We start from the raw sequence: 22,726 nt of genomic DNA on the forward strand, positions 1-22,726 counted from the left end.
TTATGCCCAGCGCTAGTAGCTAATTGGATAAACAATTCTGGCTTGTGACTGACTGTTGGCATGGAGAAACCCCGCCCCCTTCCCCTCCCTATCGTTGGTAGCTTATATGCACTCATGCACTAGCTCAGGGGTCGGCAACCTTTAACAGTAAAAGAACTATTTGGGCTCGTTTTCTACTGATCAAAACCCAGAAGGAGCCATAGTCTTACTTTAGCCTTTAAGAAATTTGGATTTCCATTCATGATCTTCTTTTTTCTTAATAATAAATATGAATTATGTCTATTTTTTGGCACAAACAAAACCAAAAATGTAAAAAGAACCCAGCATCTTTCAAAATGTGATTTTTTTGTTTGACATTTGACAGAAGCTCAAATAACTTATTTTCAAAATAAAAGATGATCTGTGCCAAACAGGATCATCTTAATGCAGCTTTGGGCAGCTATGTTGTGCAGCGTAAGACAATATGTGCTTTTAACTCAAACTTTTAACCAAAGTTTTGCTTTGCATATAAAATCTGTTCATTCTGGAGGTAGCGTTGAGCAAACAAAACATCTTCAGGTCAACAGGGATGTACATAGTTTATCATCTCTGTGCACCTCAGCCATCAATTTAAAAATTTAACTAATCTAGTGTTAATCTAGTGTCTAGCGTTAGTTTGTGGGATTTGTTTATTTGTTTTCTTTAGGTATTTTTGGTTGGGGAGCCATTAGCAGGGAACTGCTGACTCCGTCGGTTGACACGGCTGGGTCAGCAGTCTCCGACTTATTTTATGTTTTGCCAGAGAGCCACTATGGAGAGATAAAAGAGCCACAGTTGGCTCTGGGGCCGCAGGTTCCCTGCGCTAGATTATAACACCTAGCTAGGATTACCAGCGCTAGAGTAATGTCGAGCAATATTGCATCAATCCAGCTGTAAAGTTTTGAGCCAGAGGCCAACTCGGACGAAGGAATTGAAGCCCGCAGGGGGGTGGACGAGTGGTAAGACACTTAGTTGACTTATTAGCTCCAGGTTTTCTAGCATTTGAGATCCAACTCGATTTGAATTTTTAAAAAAAATTGATTGTAAATGATTTTATGTAGGTCTTCTATTTTGAGAAAAAGTGCTCCAAAAACTTTCTAAAAACACACAAAAAGAAGATTTTCATCGGAGTGGTCTTTAAGTATTGCAAAAATAACAAAAGCCAAATATTTAATTAAATCACAAAGCCTCTTAAATTATTATCTTTGATCCTTTCATTTTTAATGGCCTTTCACTCTGCTGTTTCCAAAGTCTTCCACCCCATTTAAAACGTTTTAGCTCCGCCCCTGTAAATAAATGAACAAATGCTTCAATAAATAGATGAAGGCATGATAATAAGTGAAGGAGCAAATGAAGAATGAATGAACGAACGAACAAAGAAACCTAAAAAAGGTGAATGAATGAATCAATGTCTCCGAAGCTTGAGCTCCACAGAAAAATTAAATTAGCTTCCCTCTGATCCATCTCTTCTCTATGATCATCTTTGGTTTTGAACTTCATCTTCAGTCAGGGAAACTATTTCAGTTTCATCTTCATCCACCGCTCCCTGACCAGTTTCAAAGTCATTGGGATATTATGCAATGTGTTTTGTTGTTCAAGTCTTTTCTCATTTCCATCAGGATCGGACCCTTGTATGCACCACGATCTCCAGACAGCAGAGCCTTGTGTTGATGAGGATCAACTTCCTCTTTGTTAAACTGAAAAATTCTCACAGCTTTGAACCCATCAGTGTGTTAGGAAGCGTGTAGAGAGGATCAGCTGAAGTTTGGAGATGACATCACACAGAACCTGAACTCTCCGGACAGAGCCTTCAAGCGACTCACAGCACAGAGGAGGGATTATGGTCAACAGCACGACCCGCTAAAGAGGCACGAACAAACGAGCACGTGGACATGTTTGACTCTCATAAAGTATTTCTGGAGGAAAAAAATGAATTTCATATATTTACAAAGAATATAAGAATGAGAACAATAATATTCATTTGTATGCAGACAGGTTATGTTACAACAGAAACACATGGATGAATGACAGCAGCACTGATGTTGGTTTACAGCATCAAACCAGTATCTCCTGACCACTCTATACAACACAACTGTTAGAGTCTAATATATTAACTCTATGCACATTGTGTGATAAATAGAAATATAAAATAAATCTTTGACGTCCAGCTGAAGCATCAAGAACATCTGATGATTCTGAAGATGCTACAGGGAGCACTGACAAAAACTTGCACGGAAGTGACCAATCAGCTTTCAGGACATGAGACAGCATGTGACCTCAGAGCCGCGTTGATTTAAGTTCTCTGATGGACACTGACAGGAGCACAGAGCTGAAACTTTGGGAGGCGTGTTCATACAAAGCCATGTATGAGACAGTGTTGAGGTGTGACCAAAGAGTTCAAGGTGGAAGTTGAAGGATCAGCTTTGAGTCCCTTCCTGCTTGCTATAGTAATAGACAGACTGACAGATGAGCTTGGACAGGAATCTCTGTGGATCATGATGTTTGCAGATGTGTGATATTAGAGTGTCAGTGATTGGGAAAGGTGTGGTGAGAGCTGCCATGTTGATGGTCTAGACAGCAGCTCTGACGAAGAGAGAGGAGACAGAGCTGGAGGTAGCAGAGCGGCAAGATGTTGAAGTTCTCTTTGGGAATGATGAGGGTGGAAGGGATCTGGAATGAATCAGTTAGAGGAACAGCTCGTGTTAGATGTTTTGGAGATAAATGCATTAAATGTTGAGAAAGAGAAAAGCGATGATGTGATGATGTTGGAGCAAAAAGAGACCAAGAGGAGGACCTCCTTCACTGGATGTGGTGAAGGAGGACATGAAGGTGAGGATGCAGTTAAATAGAGGCAGATGATCAACTGTGGTGACCCCTAAAGGGACAGCATTTCTGATGGAACGAGGTTGGTAACTTAAAGTCAAAGATCACATTCCAGAGATAAGAACCATCCCTCTTGAAGAGGGCACAGCCCATTAGTCAACCATGCCTAAGCAGTAGACCGCGCTACAGTAAAGAGATGGCACTAATGTATTGAGGTCATGCCATCAATAATTAAAAAGAAAAGCTTTTGGTCCCTTTTTTCATAAAAAAGGATATTTTCTGAGGGAAATCACAAAAAAAGAAGAGGAGGAGGTTAGATTCTTCCCTTTTCTATCTCCTCTAGCAGAGGAAACACAGGATACTAATCCAGTCCCACAACTCTTTGCAGTGTAAAGATAGATAACTGGTCATTTATAATCTCTGTTTTAAGCCAATGATCATCAAAAACACATTAAAAACACTTTTTTGTGTCTTCTGCTTATATTTTTAAGACAGTTAAGTCTGATTTTTCTTATTTTTTTCATTGAGTTAGGACACATTTATCAGACTTATCTTGAATCCCCCCAAAAAGAAGCATCCATTATTGGAAGGGACACTCATAAAATGATTTTACGTTTGTTTTTTTTTTCTGCCTTTTTGACTAATGAGATTTTGTTTGGAGTGAGAGGGGTGAGTTCCTGAACCCTGTGCTCCTCAGTCCACCAGAACCAAAGCTAAGTCTGGACACACCTGTACCCTGTGCTGTGCTTGTGTCACACAGAAAGCCATTCAAATAAAAAACATAATTTAGAAGATTTCTATTTTTTTGTCCCGTGACAAGCCACAAAGTGATGACTGCATTATAAAACATACATATCTGTGTAAGAAAAGAAAACCATAGTCTGAACGCAAGTCCAGATTTCTTTTTTTTTTTTACTTGTAATGCTTTTGATTCAGGAAGGTTTTTTTTCTCGCATAAACTATCATTTCTCTTTTATCGCTCAAGTTTCCGTGCTCTAAGTTTACTACCGTGCTCAAAAGTAATAATACACTTTAATGGTTTCAAAATGGACATCAATAGTTTCATACTAATGCTGACACAGCATTTTCTCTGAGGCCATTTTGAGCACCTGCAGCTCTGGATTAAAGGTGAGAGTGATTTTGAACTTCCTAAGGATCGGATCAGAACCAGGAAGGCATGAAGGAGGTGGAAGTGCATAGCTCTGCTGGAACCAACACGTGCGGCGGGACGGCCTTTAGCATTCCTGAAGGCCCAGCAGTGTCTGTCTCCTCACTATGATCAGGGTGATAAACTCTTCTGCCGGCGTCAAGGCGGATATGTCGGTGTGTGCACGTGTGTTGGTGCACGTATGCGTGTGGACATGTGTGTTTGGGAGGGGAGAAACAGGCCACAAACAAACTAACGTCCACAGAGCACCTGCTGAAGCCTCAGATGTTGCCAGCTGCCCCGAAGGCACACCAGTCTGTGTGAGGGGGGGGCAGGGGGCCAACATGGCCTCCGTTGGCTACAAACGGAAATGAAAGGCTTGTGGTGTCAGTGCAGCGCTGGAGGAGTCCGGCGTGAGTCTAGTCTCCACTACGCCAAGGAATAAATGGCGTTGACGGGGGAGGTGGCCTCCGAGCTCTCGTTGCCCTCCGTCTCGTCCTTGTCCTTTTTCACCGTGTACTGACCAATAAAGGAGCCGTCCTCGTTAAACTGGCCATCGCCCCCATCGCCGTAGTCTACCAGACTGTCATCGCTTTCCTTCACGTTTCCGTCCAGCGATGTCTGGCTGCCCTGCAAGGGCTTGTTGTCTTCGTCGCTGCTGCAATGGAAAACGGGAAGCAGACGGTCAGAAAGCGAGTGAAGACTTTAAGGTGAGGTTACGAACACGAGGAAAGTCAGGTACACATAGAACAGGAGGAATATGGGGACAGGAAAAAACATCGAGGGGAATGTCAGGAACTAGAAAAACATCTGGGACATGAGGAAGAGGAGGAATGTTGTGAACATGAGGATGAGCATCAGAAAACTTCATAGAGGCTTTGTAAGCCTGGACCTCCCAACTGTCACATGCCTGATGCGGCAGAGCTCTGGCCTTGGACTCATCCTTTCCCCACACCTGACAGACCCTCATGAAAAGCCCATGAGACACAAAGGTCCACTTGGATGAAGCTTCTTCCACATTACAACAGCAGAATCATCAAAGCAGCAGTCAGTTCAGGTGGACAAAACAATCCCATCAGCGGAGGACGGGCGTTTCAGGACACAGAGGTCATCAGGGTTGTTGCATACACATGCTCAGTGCAGATAGGGGCTTCACATCTACTCTTGAAGTTTTAGAAGGGAATTCTTGCACTTCATGCACTGACAAGGAGGATCACAGCATCAGGGAGGGATCTTGAGGGATGCAAACTCAAGACAATTCACTGAATCCTGGTAGATCAACATTAGGATCTTTGGAGGTGGAAACCCATCATGTAGAATTACAAAACATTTTTATTCAAAGGAAACAAAATCCCTTTCTGCAGTTCCTGAAACTGCCACACGAGGCAAAATTCTCCACTCTCGTTCCTTGTTAAGGTTGATCTTTCAAAACATTCTCATCCCCAAGTCGCCACATGTCAATGTTTAGTTGCAGACCCCTTTTTTACCTTCTTGATGTCCCAAACTCGTCGATTTTTGATGTGCTGACTGTTTGTAAAATAAAGGGTCTGCGACCTTTGGGATGCGGTACTGGATGCAATGCGGAACGTGGACCGGGTTAGAGTATCGCTACTGGGTCCGTTCCAGTTTCTAGCTCAGAGATTGGGGGCCCTTGGTTTAATAGGAACAGTCGCACATCAAAAACGACGAGTTGGGGACACCCAAAACGCCAAAAAGTGACGCTGAGGGGTCTACAACCAAACGTCATTATGTAATGACTTGGGAGTGAAAATGTGTTGGATCTTTACAGCTTTTTTCTCTACTGCCCTAAAAATAAAGTCCACTTTAATTTTAGCTTCACCTACATTCATCCCCCCTACCCTCAAACTCTGGAGAACATGAGTAAAACAAAGTCTGTTTCAGAGTCAAAGTGGCTTACTTTCTAAGCTTCTCTGAAAATTCACTGTTTCACAAATCTGTTTGGTCCTCTAAATCGGTCCTCATTGTGAACTAAAAGTTTGATCAAATATGAGCCTAATAGTGTGTTTGCTTCAGATGAAAAGAAAAAAAAATAACTGATGAAGTGTTCCCTTTTTTGTTTCTGTTGCCTTTGAAAGCCTGCAGATTAAAAAATAAAAATGAAGGTAGATTTATTGTTGCAGCAGGAGTGAAGGGTAAAGTGGTGCACAGGTTCCACCAGCAATTAGAATGTCATTTTGCAGAGTTTGAAAATATTGTTTGCATCGCAGCAAAACATTTGCATCTCCATGACTGGCTCTAAACAATTAATATTGGTATACATGACACCCCTTCTCTCAATGTTCCTGCCATCTTTGATTTGACTAACAGGAAGTGCTGTGATTTAAACAAACAATTACATTGGGGGGAAACAGAACTATTCTTCTGGCCACTTCCTGGGGGAATACTCCCTTTGAAGCATTTCTTTGTCTTCATAACCTTCATGTTAGCAGTGATGTCTGCAACCACAATGCAAGAGTGGACAGGCATCTCAGCTACCAACACAAAAGCTTCATTTTTCTATTAGAGAGGAGGGGATGAGCTTTTTTTGCCCAAGCAGACCTAAAAGGCTTTAAGGTGGCATCTTCTTCAACTAATCATATAAATGCGATCAGAAGTCTCACAGCTGCAGATCTTGAGGAGATAAAAGCTAATGGAATTCCATCATCTGATTGGATTGGAAGGGAGATCATGGACCTGGAGAGCTGCAGGACTGACCCAGATGATGGAGTTTTGCTGTCAGCCTTTAACAAACAGTAGAACTAAGAAGCAGCAGCTTCTTTGTTTTGTCTCTTTGGTTTTATGTGTCCACTTTAGTCTAAAAGGAAAGTTTGATTTCAATGATCTGCTCTCTTCCAGCTCTCTTCCCGTTTTGTCATTTAGGTTGTCCTCTAGGTGTTTGTAGTGTCCCTTACATGTCATCCGTTTCATCACAGCTTTAGCTGGGACACAACCAGTCACTGATCTGCTGGGACCAAAACATGCATAACAAGACTAGTATTACCAGATTTTGTTTCTCTTCTTGTTTAAACTTTGAAATTCTTAAGTGGATGAAGCGTTGCAGTGAAAAAAGTGTTTTTTGTTTGTTTTTCCAATGAGGGATTTGGTCTTTTAAATGGTGCAGCTAATTGGGCTTGAGGTTCTCCTTGGTCATCCACAGCAGCAGTATGAAAACTATTCATGAGTTTGAACAGGGGTGTCAGAAGTCTGGTGGTCTATTTCTCCTGCGTAGTTCTCCTCAGAAGGAGGAATGAACCTTATTTCAAAGAATTTGAGCTTGTTGGACATGCAGGGCAGGACTGGAAGTTCATGCTCACATGCATTAGCACCCATGTTTGCAGATGTAGATGGCTTCTATTGGCATGTATTTAATCTGATCTGTGAGCTTAGCAGCTTCTTTAAATTCTTGGGCTCAATGTCTTAGCTGCACTTTAACCTGGACTGCAGAAATGCTCTAACAGCAGAAACCTGGATTCACAAGCCGCTGGTGAACAAACAAGCTGAAACTGATCAGTTTGCGCTGGTTTGATCTCTATTTCGGTCAGCACGCGCCATGCTCAGCCATCAAACCCAGCATGTTTCATCCTCACACTAGTGGCAGCAGAAATGAGAGAGGTCTGACTTGAGACTTTCAGTGGAATATTTCGTTTTCCTCATGTAACCAAAGCTGCTCCTGTCCGTCTGCATGTGAATCAGTTCAGCCATTCTCACATGTTGTTGTTTTCAGACATTCATAACATCCAGATGTCTGAAATAAAGCTCGTCAGTCTGTGAAAACTGACCAGTAAAGCAGGCTAAAAACTCCTGTTTAATCCCCCACCTTCTCCCCAAACATGCACAGGCTGAGTCCCCACCAAAGTACCTGTTCTGGTTTTTGTCCCTGTCATGGACGGACGACCCATTTCAGCATTTGGAAGAAAGAAGGACGACACATGAAGAAACATGGAGAACAGGGCCAGAGAGGACAGCCATGTGCGCACAGACTCACACCCATCCGAGCACACACTCACATCCACAAAGATTCACACAGACTCACAAACATTCACATACACACAAACTAACACCCACACTTTCACAGTTACATCTATCAGTCTCGTTGCACTAATTACACACATGCGCGAGCACTCACACATGCACAAACTTACACACGTTTGCACATTCATACCTTACACCCATCTTCACACACAATAACACACCAGTTAATGTGAAAGGAAGCTTCAGCACTATAATGAATTGATGTCACTGTCATGGATTTGGGAGGCAAAGAAAGGGAAACCTGCAGAGCCAAAGAGTTGCAGACTCAGACCACAGTGGCCACTGCTGAGTTAGTCACAAACTTATGGTGTTTGGAAGCCGCATAAAAAGGCTGTTTTATCACATTCACATCCAGAATGATGGTCTGAGCGTCATGTTACAGAAGCACTAAGGGTTAGAGAGCCACGCCTTCGAGTTAACTTAAGCACCCACACATGGGCCTGCTGACTTTGATTATAAAGTATAAAAGAGTAAAATATTTTTATCTGAGGTTAGTACATCAACATCAGACAGACGGACAGACAGACAGACACAAATGGACAGATGGATGGAGGGACAGCATCCTCAGATCAGTGGAACCTAGAAGGAGCAAAAAAACATGTCACTCAGCAGCACATGCAGCTTGAAAGTCTGACGGCCTCAGCTAAAAAAGAAAAAACAGGATTATTCTGAGTGTTTTTTTCTGTGACCCCACGCTGGGATTTGTCTCTGTGCACATGAACACAGCTCCAAAAAACAGCTTGCATCTTTTCCTTCATCCTGGTGACAGGCTTTTTGAGCAAAGAGGAGAATCTCTAAGAGAAAGTCTGGAACAAAAGCAGATTGAGCTGCTCTCATGCACAACCGTTGACGCCGGCGATCAGAGGGGTTTGAGCTCACTGGAACATCCGACTCCTTGGTTCTTTAGTGTCTCAGCAGCTAACTGAACATTTCTGTGCTGACATGCAAAAAGAGCCATCAGGCTTACTGCACGTTGCTCGTATCTGCTGTTGCCATGGAAACAGAGGGGAGCTGAGAGCAGTGTGGTGAGACTGAGCACGTGAAGGATGCAGTTACTGAGTGTGTGCACACAGAAGTTTGTAGAAACTTCACTTTTATCAGGAAGAACGATGGCAGCAGCACTGTATGTACAAATGTGTATGTCCTGTGAATCTTTGTAGGTCAGAGGAAACCCACACCTGAGCGCCACCTGCGGTGATGTACGGGTAAGATCTGTGGAACTAAAACATTTCATATCTACAGAAGCTGCTATAGACATGCACAGAAAGGGATCAGAGGAATGATGCTTTCATGACCACAGTTGTGTCTGAATGGTTCAGAAAGTGAAGTAAAAGTCAAAGGGGTTACACAATCTGCTGAAACGCAACCGTTCGTGAGATCAGCGACTTCAAAGAAACAGCAGCTGTGATTCTCTTAATACTTACTGGTAGTCAAAAGATCCGTCCTGGTCTTTATGATCCACTGGATCCAAGGGCAGATCTTTTTTATCGCGGACTGTAACAGAAAGAGCAGAGGAAAATGTGAGCAGCTCTGCTCTGCTTCCTGACTCAGGTGTTTACACCTCTGCAGAGTTTAGTTCTCATTCTCACAGTTTAAATATTCAACACTGTGAGCCCCCTCTCCCATATTCTTCACGCATACAATGGTATTGATAGGTACACACATCGACTTGCTTCCAAAAAGTTTAACAACTATTGTAAAAAGTGCTTAGGCAACATGACATATTTCACATTATCATTTTAAGGTGCAGATTTTAAGATGGACTCCTCCGTCCTAAAGAAAACAGAACACTGGCTGGGTTTCATAAAAGTTTGTCTAAAGAAAGTCTAAAGTTCATGAAGACATCAAACTAATAAAGAGTTGATTGACCAAAATGAAAACAATTGTAAAGCACAGTAGTAGAGAGCTAAGGATTAGAGCTCTTTAAAGGAGCATTCAGAGAACAGTAGTGAGAGTCTATCTGCATCAGCTCAAACCGAGTTATCAACAGAACAGTGATCTGTAGATCTTCAACTGAAGGATGACAAAGTAAAAAAAAAAAGATGCTGTAAAGATCTAACTCTGCCCCCAAGAAAACTGAGAACAAACCTGCAAAAACTTCAAACCAAAATAAGATGCTGAGAAAATCAGGCCCAAATCAATAGGTGCAGGTGATCGAGGATCGAGCAGCTTTTTAATATTTACTCACGGAAACTTAAGCGCTTGAAAGTCTGTTGCCGCATTGCTCAAGAGCAATCAAAATGTATGTGTGGCAAATAAGTTTAAGTATCCCATTAATTGACAAGACGATTAAAGTTTAACTCCCATTAGTCATTTAGTGTGCAAAATTTGCTGTCTGCGTTTGAGTCAGGCTCTGGTAGAACAGTCACGCTTGAGAACTAGTAAGTGGTTTTAAACAACCCCAAATTCAAACCTTGAATGCTGAGTGTCAAGCAAAGAGGCACTGGGTTTCATTTTTAGGGTCTTTGGAGTGGATTTGAACCAACAATTTCTCAGTCTCGGGGAAACACTTTAGACTGAGTCACTGAGTTCAGAAAGCGGAGAAAAATGTTTTTTTCTTCCTACATAGTCCTTAACTTCACAGTCTGAAGCACTGAGTGTTGAATGCCTGCTAACTGGGATGTTAAATGATTAGTTGTGCTAAAAACAAGCATTTTCTTCTTTGCATATTTTTATCATAACAAATATATTAAAAAAAAAATCTATTTATTTTTTATATTTTTTAAGCATTGCAAATGGTTTTTCCAATTTTCAAGCTTTTTTGTTTTGTTTTGTTTGCTTTGTTTTTACAGTGTGTCACATTTTTTCATTTTAAGGACCTCTTAAGGATTCCTCAAAACATATGAGTGAAGGTTTTTTCCTGTCCTGACAAACAGGCTCATGAAATTAGAAAAACAAAATTGGGAACCACTGCCATAAAAAGTAGAGCAGCAGAATTATTTTTATTTTTTTTATAGGTGCATGAAAAATGTTTGACTGCTGAAACATTCAAGCATGAAATTAGCCGTTAGTCTTTGTGTTATGACTTGGGGTATGACTTGTTATTGGACTTGGTTCATCACTGCACGTTAGTTGAAGCATCACAGCTCAGAACTTACCCAGAACCTTTGTGACCATAGCCACCCAGCCAGCACCTAGACAGTACAGACACTGTAAAACATGAGCACAGTTCTATGAACTGCTGCTCTGCACCATCACACCTCACTCATCATCCCCTTTGCAACCTCATCCTACTCTTCAGAAGGCGAGTTCTTCCTGGTATGGGTACGTTTTAAGCAGGTCTTACAGTCAGGCTCAACCTCAAAGAGGTCAGTCTGTGGACAGTGCCAAGCACTATGTGTGTTAGGAATGGGAGCAGAAGCTGTGTGTGTCTACTGGTGACCATGTAAGTGTCTATTTCACATGAATGTGGGGTGAAAGACCAATACTTCAGGTGTGGTGCTTCTTACCTGGGTACTTTCCCCCTCGACTCCTCTTAATGAAGCAGACAATGAGGAGGATGAGAATGATAAGAGCGATGCCGCACATTAGGCCAATGAACCAACCCTTAGTGGCGATGTCCACCTGGTCGATGTATGCTGCACACACACACACACGCAACCACGCACACATTCACAAACACACACAAATACACAAAAGGACAGAACAAGAGAAGAAAGAGGAAGAGGAAATGAGTAAGGCAAGTTTAACGCCCTCGTATAATCCGGTTCAAAACTACTTAAATGAGATAAAGGTGCTAGAGGATCTACAAAGGATCAGTAGAAATTGTAACACGTCAGAGCCACAGTGTCTCTGTAGTTTCTGCACAGGCAAAATCCCTGAAGCCCAGTCCTCCAGCTCATGATCTGATGTTCCTCAGCTGTCCAAATTGTAAGTAGTTCAATCATTTCTAGGTCTCCTAAAATCTCATAAGTCAAAACCCTCTCATTCAAATGAACCTTTTTAAGATGCTTCTGAAAAACTAAAGCACAGTAAATACAAAGACATATAAAACACATCTTATTGGTCAAACATAAAAAATGTGAAAAAATAGTAAAATACAAACATTTTTGAATAAATTGAAGCCACGATGTAAGTCGATGGGTTATCAGAATAAGAAAAGCATTTCGAAGAAGACAGTATCAGTACAGCACTGGAGAATTCCTTCAAAACCAGAGTATGGACCAGAAACACCTTCTTATAGAAACAAATTATATCTCCCAGATTAACAGATAGCTCTAACTTCTGAAAGTGGAACCCATCAGTTTGAGTACAAAATATCTGAATCAATATAATGGGTTTGAGGGTATAATTCCTAAGTTTTAGATTTTTACTAAAAGACAAACCCTGCTGGGACAAGACTCCAAGGTTTCCTATATGGAAGCATGACCAGGGAAGAGGATTCAGAGGCTACCAACAAGAACCTGTGATCTGCCTGAATTCTAAATGGATAAACTGAAAGTCCTCTTGATGCATTCACAAGAAGCCTTGATAATCTAGTTTTGCAAAGAAATAAAACAGTATCATCAGCGTAAGGTCGGACACGAAGGGTAAAAAGCATGGCAACACATGATCCAAGGGTGCAAACTTTGAAGAACGGTTAAGGTCTCACGTATTAGAAAGAACACCAGCTCTGAACTCCCCTATAGTCAGGCAGTCCTCCTGGATGCACCGCAGTCTCACCTGGTCAGGTGGGTTCTCACCTGCTTTGGTCTTAAAGGTGACCCAGGTGCTGCTGATGCTGGTGAGCTCATGGGAGTAAACCCTCAGATGGTAGGTGGTGCTGGCGTTCAGATCCGCTACAGTTACTGGGGGCTGCTGCATCACTGGTACGCTCTTCACTACCCTCTTTGTCTTCTCGCCTTGGAAACACAACAAAGCGGCCAATCACACTCTCCCAGAGGTGTGGCCATGGCACGACCGTGACGACTGTGTTTGTTATCAAAGGTCATGGCCATGCATGGGGGTGATGGTCCTGAGTGGTAGCAGGGTTACACGAGTGAACCCAGAATGACAGCAATGCAGAGCCGCCGCATTATCCTCACATAGGCACAAGCTTAAGGTTCAATCCCTCCAAATGGAGTCCTTAAAAACTTGGTCGAAACGCAAAGAGGGGCGGGAACAGCTCCCTGTGCATCGGGGCTCGGGGGGCAAGGCATTGCTGGTTGGGTTTTCACTGGCCTCTGAAAGGGCACAACAAAGAACAGCCACATCTTTCTCCCAGAAAGATGAGTCACTTATGACACAGTTGAGCTGCGAGTGTGACTGCGGTGTGAGTTGAGGGTGAGCCATGCACCATGCCACCAAAGCCATCCACTTGGGTCATTCATCATCTCGTTTCAAAGCCATGACAGTCACAGCAGACCACCAGCCAGCCAAACAATGTCTGATGAGAACATGAGCAGACATGCAGGACCTGATACTCCACTTGTGCAGATCCTGTTCATATGTATAATATCAATGTTTGTTTGATATAACTGGATTATAGCCTTACTGTCCCTTCAAAAACACATTTTATGAATGTAATGAGTCTTTGTGAAACATTGAGTTTTCTATTTTGCTCTGAGCAGTTTAACATTGTCTGCCGAGAGCATTTTCTTTATCCAAAAAGTGGATTTGTCTTTTCAAACTTTGGTGCTCAGAATCTCAGTTCTCAGTTCATGCACTGCTGCCTCTGTGGAGATACGATCTCTGTGGAGATAAGATTCACTGCAGCTCCTTACCACACTGCTGGAACCCTACTTTATGCAAAACCTTTTTTGTGAAGGTATTGAACTGTATTTATTTATCACAGCTACATCCTGACTTTTCCACGGCCAAGATGAAAAATAAAGAACGGATGAGGGAACTCCCTCCCACATATTCGTCTCCTTCCTTCTCCATCAGGAACAGGTGCTGCTATGTCACATGAAAGATTCATGAACAGAACAGAAAATGAAGGCGACAGAAGAGAGTGTTGCATCTTTGAATGTGTGGAGAAAGAGCAAAGCAAGAGCGATGATGAGAGGACGAAGGTGAAGCATTTCAGTCAAAGCCAGGCAGCAGATCACGCACAGGAGGGGTGGCAGGTGGGGCGTCACAAACACCAACATTGTTGATTCACTCTTAAGACCATAAAGAGATGATGGATAGGGCAGAAAATTGCATGCTGACCCACTGATTCTGCATCAACACGCAGTCCTGATCCAGCCTTCCTCATCCTCCCTGCTTTCCTTCAAAAGATCCAGACAGTCCTGCAGTCTTTAAGGCGGTTTGGATTAACAAAAATCTTTCTATGGGACCTTAAGAGACTGTGCTCTTTTATGGATACTAAGCTCTGTCCTTCAGAGAAGACTTGTTTTTAAGTTTCAGACAATAGTTTCTATTCCCCAACACTCCTGAGCTAACCTTGATTGATTTAGCTTTTTTTTCCCCTTGGCGGACTGTTGGGAGTGGTACAGCACCAGTTGTGTTTTTGTCTGTGAAGGACACAGTTTTTGGTTCTTTAAGGGTGTTTCCCAGATTGTAGTGGGAGAAGTTTATTTTTCACAGACAGAAACATTGCTGTAGGTGTTTGTCCATGATGCTTTGTAAATAACAATTTTATGACCAAAACTTAGTATAAAGTTGGAAGGTGCTTCATGATTCAAGAAGTTTTGTTTAACAGGCCAAGAGTCTGCTGAAAAAGACAGTGTACTGACTCAGCACAACATCTAAATTTAAATATGTACAGTAAGTTCGCTTGTATTGCTAATATGTTTTAACTATAATTCATTAATCATAAAGTCATGAAAAAACAGAATTAAAACTTATTTTAAAGATGTCTTGTAGAAGAAAATATAAACTTTTGAAAAGCCTGAAAGGTCACTTTAAAACAGGAACATCTGGATCTTTGGAACACTTTTAAAAATATATATTTTTAACTTTTTTGCCACTGGATGGGGGGGGGTGATAAAGATGACACTGAATGTGGTGTAGCTGTTGCAGAGTTTCTGCCATCGCCAACATTGTTTCCAACCAAAACTACCTGGAGAGCAAAGGTTTTATATTTGAGAAAGCATTGATGATGCCAGAGTTCAGAGTAGAACTGGATTCTAGCACAGGGAGTTCAGAGGATAAGACCTCTCAAAAAAAAAGTTTGCTCAAGAGTTACTGATGTTTGATAGGTGAGAAATATGAAGGCATGGATGGAGACCTGCAATCTTCAGAGTCATCAAGATCACCCTCCCGATCAGCAGCTCATCTTTTCCATGTCTGCAGCTCTGAGCTGCTGTCATTTATTCAGCCTTCAGTCTGTGTGGTGAGGGAAGGCGACCTTGTTTCATGTCATTCAGACTAAAGGAATCTGTGTTCCTCTGCAGGTGTACAGAGCCATTTTTATAGTCAAAGCTCCCTTGAACTTGGAGCTGGTTAAGATTCCCTCAGACCTGGTCAAAACTCTTGGATGGATCTACCCCCCCCACTCTTCTTTAAGTTTTGGCCCTCCCACCCTTCCCTCTTTCAGCAGCTCGGTTTCTTACTGTCCAGTGCAAACTCTAGCACAAATGCGCTGCTGCCGGCCGGGAAACTGTGTCTCCAGCTGACGTTAGCGTAGACACTGTTAGGGTCCACCGTCAGATTCCAGATCTCAGGCCCGCGGGTCACTGCACGGGGTGGGGTTGAAAGTCAGGGGAGGGGGCGAAAAGAGTAGTAAGTTCCTAGATCAGATTGATGCTGCAAAGATTTCCAGCCACAACCCTCCCAAATGGGGAGAAAAAGAACTTCTGGCTTCAAAGCAGGAGCCGGGCTGTCTCGTCCTGACCAGGAGAACAGCTGCATCCCGATACTCCGCAGGAAACGTCTGCTGTCTGCAGCTCCAGTGCAGCTTATCTGGATGCAGCCCTGATGCAGACTCCTGATTGGTCAGGTGAGGGGGGAGACTGCTTAGGTCCAGCCAACAGAAGGACAGAAGCTCCCAGAAAGGAACAACAGCATGTACCCAACACGTTCGAATCGGGACCCCTGCTGGTGAGCAGCACTGCAGCTGTGGTGGTGGGGGGCGCCTCAGTGGTGGTGGTAGTAGTTGTAGTTGTTGTGGGGGTGGTTGCTTGGATTCTACTTTCTGTAGCAGCGATGGTAGTGGAAGGAAGAGTAGCAAGAGGAGGAGTAGGAGTGAGAGCGGAGTAGACGAAGACGTTGGTAACCTCGACTACAAGGGGGGAGGAAAAGAGAAAAGAGGGTTAACACAACACAACATCGCAGAAAAGACACACAGAGACTCACAAGAGCTGCAGAAGCACAGCAGCACTCACAGACAGGACTCCTGCTCCACTCTGACCCAGTATTGCCCCCAGTTGGACAAACACTGATACTGCAACTTGTCTGTTTATGCTAGTTGTGGATGCACATGCATGGTGTCATGCCAAAATCTCAGTGTGGAAAAGAAAGTCACTGGTATGACAACGACTCCATAAAGCTGCTGTTCATGGATTGTGTTGGCAGGAACCCAAAGCTCCCCTCAGAGGTCAGCAGTAGACTGACTTCTTGAAGAACATTCAATAACTTCAACTGGTGAAATGAAAACTGTCTGCTCCAACCTGGGAAAATAAAATGCTTTTCTTTGTTTCCAAAGCTTAGTAAATTGTTGTTTACAATTTAGGACATGGTCAAGGGTCCATGTAAAGTCCCTCTCAGAGTCTGTACAGCACATTACAGATGATGTTATTTCAAACGAGTCTTTTCTCTTTAATGCTACTTTCTCAGATTGTACTGTTATACATGTCTGTGTATTACTTTGCTATAAAACTGACTACAAAATAAACAGATACATAAATTACCTATATAAAGAACAAGAGGTACGGCTAAGCATTTCAGGGAAGTAGACAAGATGCAGGATGAGGACTCTCCAAGCTGCTGAATGTATTATACTTTTCAAGTATTATGCAGGGGTACATTAAACAGTTTTCCCATTGTGGGATTAGTTTATTCCTAACAACAAAAGATGTCTAAAATCCTGAGAAATGCAGATTTGTTGAAGAGATGATGTGGAAATGTTTTGGGTTTGATCATTTCAGACAGGATTACATGAAGGACTAAAAAAAAGCTCCATTGAGGATTCCACATTGCAAACAGCTGGATGATTGCTAAAATGTCTAAAGACCAGGTTTTATATTTTTGTTACTCTGGGTTTTTGATTTTTTATTTCCCTTACAAAAGCTTTCCTTGGCACTTCTCATGTCAAGATTTGACCTTTTTGTGTAAAGATTTTTTTTAATATGGACATTATTTAATCCTTTGGAATTGTAGGTATTTTACTTTTTAGATTTGATGTTCGTATTCTTTGTTTAACCAGTCTGCGGAACTAGACATCATCTTAAATTGTGTTAATCTATGAGAGATCTAACAGACTATGAGGTCCATGTGCCTCCATAAAGACTAAAATAGGAAAAGATATCAGATAAAGGCAGATTCATTTCCCCTGCTGAGGCCTTTACAACAAAAAAGAATCATTGACTCTGTGAAACTACAAGTCATTTGAATCAAAATCAAAAAGTTTACATTTAAGCTGTAAAACTGCTTTCATAAAAGAGTTACTGATCATGTACTAAGTTAAATACTCCTAAATATTTTCTGTTGTTTCACGGCAAAAGTAATCCATTACTACTGACACCTTAGATCAGGGGTGTCAAACATCCGGCCTGGAAGCCTCATCTGGCCTGCGAGATGGTTTAATCCAGCCCAGTTATGAAGAGAAAAAATTATAAGGATATTGGTAAAAAAGCAAGTTTTTAGCCCATTTCTGTGGCAAGTTATGGTTATTTAAAGATATGGCTGAAATGCGCAATTCCGCCACTAGGGGAAGCAAAGGAAATGAAATACCAGCAAACTAGGAGATCGAGAAATAAACTGAATTTCTTTGCAAGCGTGCTCCACGTCTGGGTAAGATGCAGTTAGGTTCCCGACCAGCCTCAACACTAGTGTTAAGTTGCTTATAAAATTATCAGGCGTGATACCAAAATTACCAAAATGTTATTGTCAAAAAAAAATAATAATAAGTGATTAGATCAGGTTGTTTGAGGCATTTTTCCAACTAAGAAAAAAAAAGCTACAGATAACAAGTTGACAATCGGTTATTTTGCTATTATGTTACTGGTCCGGCCCACTTGAGATCAGACGGGTTGAATGAACCAAAAAAGAGTTTGACAACCCTACTTAAGACTCTCTCATATGCTCCACCCCTCAGGTAATGCTTCCCTGAGGAGACAGCTCTCAACTAAAAATACTTGCTCTTGCTGTACCTGTTGCTGAAGTCAACTTCAGTCATCACATCCCCATGATCTGATCCCACCCCATGCCAAATCCATGCTTGATGATCAGCCAGAAACTTACCTGAGATCAGCTACTTCTTCCTGAAAGCTAATGAGAAGCAGTGATGGATGCAGAACAGAATGATACAACTGAGGAGCAGAGAGGAGGGATGGAGGGAAGGTCGTCTTCACATGTGAGGAACGAAAACCTCGAAAAGATCTTCACCCACATATTTATGCTAAGTCACTAAAAGCACTGCAGAAGACCCGTAATCATGGAATCTGTCAAATAACCAACTTTGAAGTCTGATTTACTTCAAGCTCAGCTCCTCAGCAGCTAACAGAAGAGAGGGTGGGCCTCGGGGATGGGTGTGCAAAAGCAAGATGAAGGTAAAGCAAAAGCATGAGGCGTGCTAAGATTATTACCTAGGCCTTCTTCCTCAGTAAAGCCCTCTGTCGGTGAGAAGGGAGGAGAGGACGATCAGATTCCTTCACTTTAGTAACGGAGTTGTCAATCATCACTGAGAGGACACACAATGTCAGTGTCCATCAGAGAAAAATGCTGCTGACCAAACTGTTTCTGAATCACCGTCAGAAAGCACCAGCAAGCACTTTGAACACAGAAAAAAAAAAAATAAAAAAAAAAAAAGGACAAGTCGACCATCTGGTCTCAGCAGATCTAAAAGTTCCAACACTCTAATTCTTCATTTGGTCCTTCGAGTTAAAATAATACTTGAGCGGTGGAGGATCTTGCTTTTTTGGACGAAATTATTGTTGATATTCAAAAAAAACAAGCAACTTGAAAAAAAATGATTCAAGGATCATTTTAGCTATGTGGTACAAGAATATCTGTAGATGTCAATGATACTGCTGAACCTGTTAAAAGTTTTATTAGTCCAACCCTTGCAAGAAATGTGCTCAACTGTCTCCGGTTTGAAGGGTGTCTGCTTCAAAATAGGGTGGCTGTGGTGCTGCGGTAGGGTGCTTGACTCGTGATTGGAAGATTACGAGTTCGATTCCCGTCCTTCCCGCCTTTGTGTCGAAGTGTCCTTGGGCAAGACGCCTAACCCCGAATTGGCTCTGGTGGAAGGTTGGCGTCAGTGTTCGGCATTGGAGCCACCACCAGTGTGTGAATGGGTGAATGGGTCTGTGACTGTGAAGTGCTTTGGGCCATTGAAGGATGTCCTCAGATGTCCAATATCATTTAGTTCAGGCCAATAGCAGTTGTCTTCAGAACATCCCAGTGTTTTGCTTTCAACCATTCTCTGTTTTCATCTGTCTGGTTTTGTCATTGGAAGACCAATGATCTGAGATTGAAACCAGCCTTCCAAGTCTAGGTAGCACATTTGGCTCCAGAGGACCTTAATAGTCTTGAGATTTCATTAAATTGCATAGATTCAGGACATTCTGTTCTAGATGGAGTAAAGCAGTCCAGACCATAATTGTCTTAAGGTAGAGGCCGTCTTCTTTTCTTTGTATGCTTCAGACTTGCAACGGGAAACATAGAGCTGCTAACGCAAAAAAAAAACATGTTTTTCCAACGAACAATTAATCCTTTGCCCAAAGAGGACAGGCAGGCTCCAGTGACCATGACCAGGACAGACACAGGTTTAGAAAGGTGCTGGATGGATGTCGGCTTTTTTTTTTTTTTTTTTTGCTTTTCAGCTGCTCCGTTGGGTTGGCATGTTTGATTTGACTTTTGGTTTTAGATTGGATGGTCTTCCTGACACAACCCTCTGCATTTAGCTGTAGTTGGCACCAACATAAAAAAAACCACTTGATTGTGCCCCCTTGTAGTTTTCTTATTTTCCTATCATTATTGTTTGGTATTTTTACCTGTCTTTCTTTTCTTTAACAGTGCTGCCTCCTTGATCATCTCCCATGACGTCCTCTCTGGCACAGCTGTGACTTGACCTTGATGTGTTCTGAGGTTGTAAAATCTTTGGTTTCCACTTTTAGTATCCCTCATATCAGTTTGCCATCAGTTTTTTTTTTTTTTTTTTTTGCAATCTTGTCCAAGGAGGTTGGCTAAAGCCCTGGGAACCATAACCGATCATTAAGTGCATCTGTTGTTATGGAAACATCAAGGTCCATGGAGATGGTCCGACAGCCTTTACCTCTACCTTGCTTCTCTCTGAATTTCCTCCTAATTTCTTAAGACTCTAATGAAATGTCTTCCTTTTCTTTTTGCTGTCCATGCTCAGTGTGATGTGGACCAAACTGCTCAATGGAAAAAGCAAACTGATTGATTAAAAAACATTTGAATTTTCTGTGGTTATCATTTTTTACCAGGCCTTATATGCATTTGCTTTTTATATAAATTTTTGTCTTGTTTTCATTTCTTGATTTTTAGCCATTTTCAATATATAATTACTTTTGCCCAACTATAGTTAGTTGTGGTTAATCTTTCTCGATACAGCGTCTTACCCTTGGTTGTGATTGAATTCCTTTTGTCAGTAAATCACAACTGACTGTTGCCTATTTTCAGGGGTTGAACTTGGAAAATGGAAGTCCAGATTACCGTGTAGATCTGGAGATACATTCTGGTGAAACAAACTCACCTTCATTAGAGAAGTGAGGCGACTCCTCTGCGTAGACCTCCCCTGACCCTTGCTGGGTGAGCGCCGACAGGAACAGCTTGTAGCGGGCGGATCGGTCCGGAAGTCGAAGCGTGAACTCAGTCACATTATGCTGGAAAGTCAGGATCTTAGAGCGACTTGACCCGGAGCTGTTGACTACACAGGCACGCATACACAAGAACATACAAGGACACACATGGACAAACACACACAAATTCACACATTACACAGATGCAAATGAGGGCCAAAAAAAACACTCTCAGAAAATAAATCACGAATGTGTACATGTACAAACACAAACAAAAAAGTTAACACAAGGATGTACAAACAAACCAACACAAACACAGCAGGTTCAGGTGATGTGGACCAGCTGATCAGTTATAAGCTGAACTAATGCTTTTCATAGATACATGAGGACCAGAAACCTTTGAGCTGACATTGTGCTCATGAGCCTATGGAGAAGTTACAGTCTGCTGTGGAAACTAAATCATCAAACAAGATTTAAAGTGACAGCTGCTCTTCAGATTCTGTTTCTGTCATATGCCCTCACTTTATGAACACAGCTCTGCACTGCTGTTGGACTTTTTCAAGAGAGGATTTCAGGATTCTTCACCTGCTTGGTACTTCAGCTGGTATCCTACTAGGATGCCGTTGGGCTCCAGAGGTCTGTCCCATTCCAGGTAGAGGGTGTCCAGAGTTCTGCGGTTAATCTTGAAGAACCTGGGAGCATCTGGAACTGCAGAGACCATAAAAGTACACAGCAGCAGGTCGGTCAGATTTTTAACTGAAGGTCAGGTTTTTTGGATCTGGGTCGGGACCTTACCCCCCTCCCTGGTGGTAAACTCCACTGTGTTGCTTGGTGGACTCTCAAAGCGGTTGTTGGCGACCACCATGAACATTTTGTATTTGGAAAAGGGCACCAGACCAGTGAGAATTCCAGACGGTTCCTCTGCAGTTGTGTAGAAACCTTTGTTCTTGGTCTCCTCCTTGACCACCAGGCCAGGAACCAGACTGGACTCACGACTGTAGTAGAGCTGGACCACAGAACAGGCTGAGACTCACAGAAAATAACAGATATGAGGAGAAAAGCTTATTTGTGACTCACTCTGTATTCCTTGAACTCCCCACGAATGGAGCTCATGTTCACGGCCTTCCAGTGCACATGAGCCTTTGTGCTGTTCACCTTTGACACTCGCAGCTGACGAGGTGCTTCTGTGGGCTCTGAAGGAAGCAAACAAAACACAAAATGACTCAACGTTCGAATCACACAGTCTAGAATTCATCGTCTCCAGTAGTAATACTCACTATCCTCTCCAGAGTACCCAATGACCACATTGGACTCTGGTCCAGGCCCAAACTCATTGCTGGCCTGGATTCGGATCTCATAAGGCACATAGGTGTCTGTGTTGTGGACGACATAGCTGGACAATGGCGTCGACCCGCTGTTCCACTGTTCTCCAGAGTCCTTTCGCCTCCACCACACATGGTACTGGAGGTTTAGACCATTTCTCTCCAGGTCCTGCAGGGGCTGCAAAACAATAAAAGACTGACCAAAAACTGGACATGGAACAGAGATTGGAGGGAAGACAAACATCTGTCTGGAGAGGTTGCTCTGAACTACATCAATACATAAGGAGATAGACCTTCTTTATTCCACCTCCGCCCCATGCCTCCTGTTGTGGTTGTCTTACCTCCCAGGATATTTCCATGTTGTCCTTTCTGGTCCCCCATCCTCTCAAACCTCTAGGAATGGCATCAGGGGCTTTTTTGGGGACAAACAGAAGACCAAAAGAATCAGAAAAGATTAAGAGCACAACTAAAAAGCTTTTAGGCTCTGCAAAAGGTTAAAAGCCCCCCTGTAACATTTAAACAAAAAAATCCTG

The 22,726-nt window shown here is 42.5% G+C and overlaps 1 protein-coding gene across 25 annotated transcripts in view; it reads right to left on the minus strand.

Moving 5' to 3' along the window:
• Positions 1 to 1,909: 1,909 nt before the first annotated feature.
• Positions 1,910 to 22,726, minus strand: part of nfasca (neurofascin homolog (chicken) a) — an 81,729-nt gene continuing 60,912 nt past the window's right edge. For 10 of the 25 annotated variants that reach the window (XM_036211893.1, XM_036211894.1, XM_036211896.1 and 7 more), the window contains 15 exons: positions 22,535 to 22,605; positions 22,149 to 22,371; positions 21,949 to 22,064; positions 21,667 to 21,877; positions 21,457 to 21,579; positions 20,826 to 20,999; positions 18,691 to 18,717; positions 15,957 to 16,166; positions 15,499 to 15,621; positions 12,703 to 12,861; positions 11,470 to 11,598; positions 11,119 to 11,154; positions 9,445 to 9,514; positions 7,848 to 7,889; positions 1,910 to 4,646 (listed from right to left, as the gene is read on the minus strand). In XM_036211893.1, coding sequence (XP_036067786.1) covers positions 4,418 to 4,646; positions 7,848 to 7,889; positions 9,445 to 9,514; positions 11,119 to 11,154; positions 11,470 to 11,598; positions 12,703 to 12,861; positions 15,499 to 15,621; positions 15,957 to 16,166; positions 18,691 to 18,717; positions 20,826 to 20,999; positions 21,457 to 21,579; positions 21,667 to 21,877; positions 21,949 to 22,064; positions 22,149 to 22,371; positions 22,535 to 22,605 — 1,943 coding nt within the window. In that variant the 3' untranslated portion in view covers positions 1,910 to 4,417. Of the gene's footprint in view, positions 4,647 to 7,847; positions 8,600 to 9,444; positions 9,515 to 11,118; positions 11,171 to 11,469; positions 11,599 to 12,702; positions 12,862 to 15,498; positions 15,622 to 15,956; positions 16,167 to 18,690; positions 18,718 to 20,825; positions 21,000 to 21,456; positions 21,580 to 21,666; positions 21,878 to 21,948; positions 22,065 to 22,148; positions 22,372 to 22,534; positions 22,606 to 22,726 lie in introns of those variants that run through there. The other 15 variants (XM_036211911.1, XM_036211908.1, XM_036211907.1 and 12 more) reach the window with 13 other exon arrangements.

Source organism: Oryzias melastigma, linkage group LG5, assembly GCF_002922805.2.
Source record: "Oryzias melastigma strain HK-1 linkage group LG5, ASM292280v2, whole genome shotgun sequence".
NCBI lineage: Eukaryota > Metazoa > Chordata > Actinopteri > Beloniformes > Adrianichthyidae > Oryzias > Oryzias melastigma.